The following is a 2,500-nucleotide window of genomic DNA, read 5'->3' as shown; positions in this document are numbered from 1 at the left end:
CGTTTGCACGCGTGTCGATGGGCCGAAGGTGGCCGGACGACCCCTAGGGCAGGGGTGGCCGGGGACTGGCGCTCACCGCGGGGGCACGCAGGCGCCCCGTGGCCCTCCGGGACCTACCGGGGGGAGCGCCAGCCCGCAGCGCCGGCCACGGGCACATACTGACGAAGTGGATTCACCAGTTAGCCGGGAAACATGAAAGATGCGAGGTCCCGCGGGGAGGAACGGGCCCTCCGGGGGTGTAGCGGCGGGGCGGGGGCAGGGAGAGCGCTGGGCGCGGGGTGGAAGGAGCAGCCCAGGGGACGGAAGGGAGGAGGAGCAGGTCGGCATGATCTGTTCCTCTTTTTTTTTGATGCCGTGCTGTGGTCACGTGACCCGGTCCCGAACGGGGAGGGGGCACGGGGGGTGGTCCCTGTACTGCGGTGGGGATGCGTAGGGGCGTGGGTGGCCCACGCGCGCCTGGGCTCGGGGCCAGGGGGGGGCGACGCGGTGCAGGGAAGGGCGGGACGACAGTAGATCTCCGTGCAGACCAAGTGTGTGCACCACCCTCCATATATATATATGTCCGCCCACGACCACCGGGATGCCACCATATAGATTTTCGCCTGGGGACCCCCTCTCTCCCGGCGGGACGGCGCCGTCGACCGACCAGCGTGGGCGGGCAGGTTAGTATCAAGCAGGGAGGTTGGTCGGAACGCGCAGGGGGGGCAGGTAGGATCGAGCAGAGGATGGCGGATGGGGTGGTGTGGGTTGGGTGGTCGAGGTGGTGGGCGGAACGATCGCGAATTTCGCTAAGTCCAGCTATGGCCCGGGTAGGGGGCGAACCTGGGTGGCCCACTTTGTATGGGAAAACGGCATGACGCACGGACCACCCCATAGTAAACCACCCCCCCAGATTCACTTTCTGCCCACGGAACGTTTGCACGCGTGTCAATGGGCCAAAGGTAGCCGGTGGTACTATGTGGAAGGCAGAAGTCAGCTCACAGCTGGCAGAAGCCTGATCGCATTTCTTCCATGTCAGGTAGGCTGTCTTTCTGTGACTGGTAGCGCCTAGGCCCTTTCAGTAGGGCCTCGCTTCAGGAACGGGGGCGCCCGCCCATCCCAGCCCGTGGTCTTCCTCTGCGCCGCCGGTGTTTCTCCTGAGTCCAGGGGTGCACCGGCTTAAACACGCCCGGGGGTGCCCGTTGCTGCTGGGATGTCCGAAGCCCGGGGGCCGTTCGCGGTCGCCGGCACCGATGGGGTCTGTGGATCGTTGGCCGCTGGCCAGCCTTCCTACGCAGATTCCTGGGGGAGCCGCTCCGCGGGAGCCGCCGTTCGTCGGCGTGTCCGCGGGTCTGGACCCCCCACCCGAGGGCCGTATGCCGCAGCCCGTCAGCGCCCGTGAGGGCACTGGCGGGATCCCTGCGTGCGGACCGGTTCCTGGGGAGCTACAGTGGGGGCAATCGGATGGTCACATGTGTGCTCCCGGTACGCCGGGGGTGTCGCTGTGGCCGGGCGCCTCGTGCGCTCCTTCCAGAGTGAAGCCTACGTACAACGCTGCCCCTCCGGGGGCTTTGGGGGGTGTTCCGGGCTCCGCCCGGGCATCCCCAGCAGGAACTAGGTATCTGGTTGATTCTGCCAGTAGTCATATGCTTGTCTCAAAGATTAAGCCATGCATGTCTAAGTATAAGCACTTTATACCGTGAAACTGCGAATGGCTCATTAAATCAGTTATCGTTTATTTGATAGTACCTTACTACATGGATACCTGTGGTAATTCTAGAGCTAATACATGCTGAAAACCTCGACTTCGGAAGGGGTGTATTTATTAGATAAAAAACCAATGCCCTTCGGGGCTCCTTGGTGAATCATAATAACTTAACGAATCGCATGGCCTTGCGCCGGCGATGGTTCATTCAAATTTCTGCCCTATCAACTTTCGATGGTAGGATAGTGGCCTACCATGGTGGCAACGGGTAACGGGGAATTAGGGTTCGATTCCGGAGAGGGAGCCTGAGAAACGGCTACCACATCCAAGGAAGGCAGCAGGCGCGCAAATTACCCAATCCCGACACGGGGAGGTAGTGACAATAAATACTGATACGGGGCTCTTTTGGGTCTCGTAATTGGAATGAGTACAATTTAAATCCCTTAACGAGGAACAATTGGAGGGCAAGTCTGGTGCCAGCAGCCGCGGTAATTCCAGCTCCAATAGCGTATATTAAAGTTGTTGCAGTTAAAAAGCTCGTAGTTGAACCTTGGGTCTGGCTGGCCGGTCCGCCTCACCGCGAGTACTGGTCCGGCTGGACCTTCCTTCTGGGAATCCCATGGCCTTCACTGGCTGTGGGGGGAACCAGGACTTTTACTGTGAAAAAATTAGAGTGTTCAAAGCAGGCCTTTGCTCGAATACATTAGCATGGAATAATAGAATAGGACGTGTGGTTCTATTTTGTTGGTTTCTAGGACCGCCGTAATGATAATAGGATAGTCGGGGGCGTCAGTATTCAGCTGTCAGAGGTGAATT

The 2,500-nt window shown here is 59.9% G+C and overlaps 1 protein-coding gene across 1 annotated transcript in view, besides 2 other annotated features; it reads left to right on the top strand.

The window, feature by feature from the left end:
* BO70DRAFT_367230 (uncharacterized protein) overlaps positions 1–243 on the top strand; it is a gene marked incomplete at its 3' end in the record, with an annotated part of 617 nt that extends 374 nt beyond the window's left edge. Inside the window, exon 1 of the mRNA XM_025544546.1 lies at positions 1–243. This exon is cut by the window's left edge and continues 374 nt beyond it. Within this exon, the coding sequence (XP_025393756.1) occupies positions 1–162 (162 nt within the window).
* A 1,884-nt stretch (positions 244–2,127) lies between these two features.
* Positions 2,128–2,244: a sequence feature (Protein overlapping with rRNA (BO70DRAFT_304566, PWY61869.1) was converted to a misc_feature.).
* Positions 2,245–2,386: 142 nt separating this feature from the next.
* Positions 2,387–2,470: a sequence feature (Protein overlapping with rRNA (BO70DRAFT_304566, PWY61869.1) was converted to a misc_feature.).
* Positions 2,471–2,500: the final 30 nt, after the last annotated feature.

The sequence above is a fragment of the Aspergillus heteromorphus genome, assembly GCF_003184545.1.
Source record: "Aspergillus heteromorphus CBS 117.55 chromosome Unknown BO70scaffold_154, whole genome shotgun sequence".
Classification (NCBI taxonomy): Eukaryota; Fungi; Ascomycota; class Eurotiomycetes; order Eurotiales; family Aspergillaceae; genus Aspergillus; species Aspergillus heteromorphus.
This window is presented reverse-complemented; position numbering and strand designations above follow the sequence as displayed.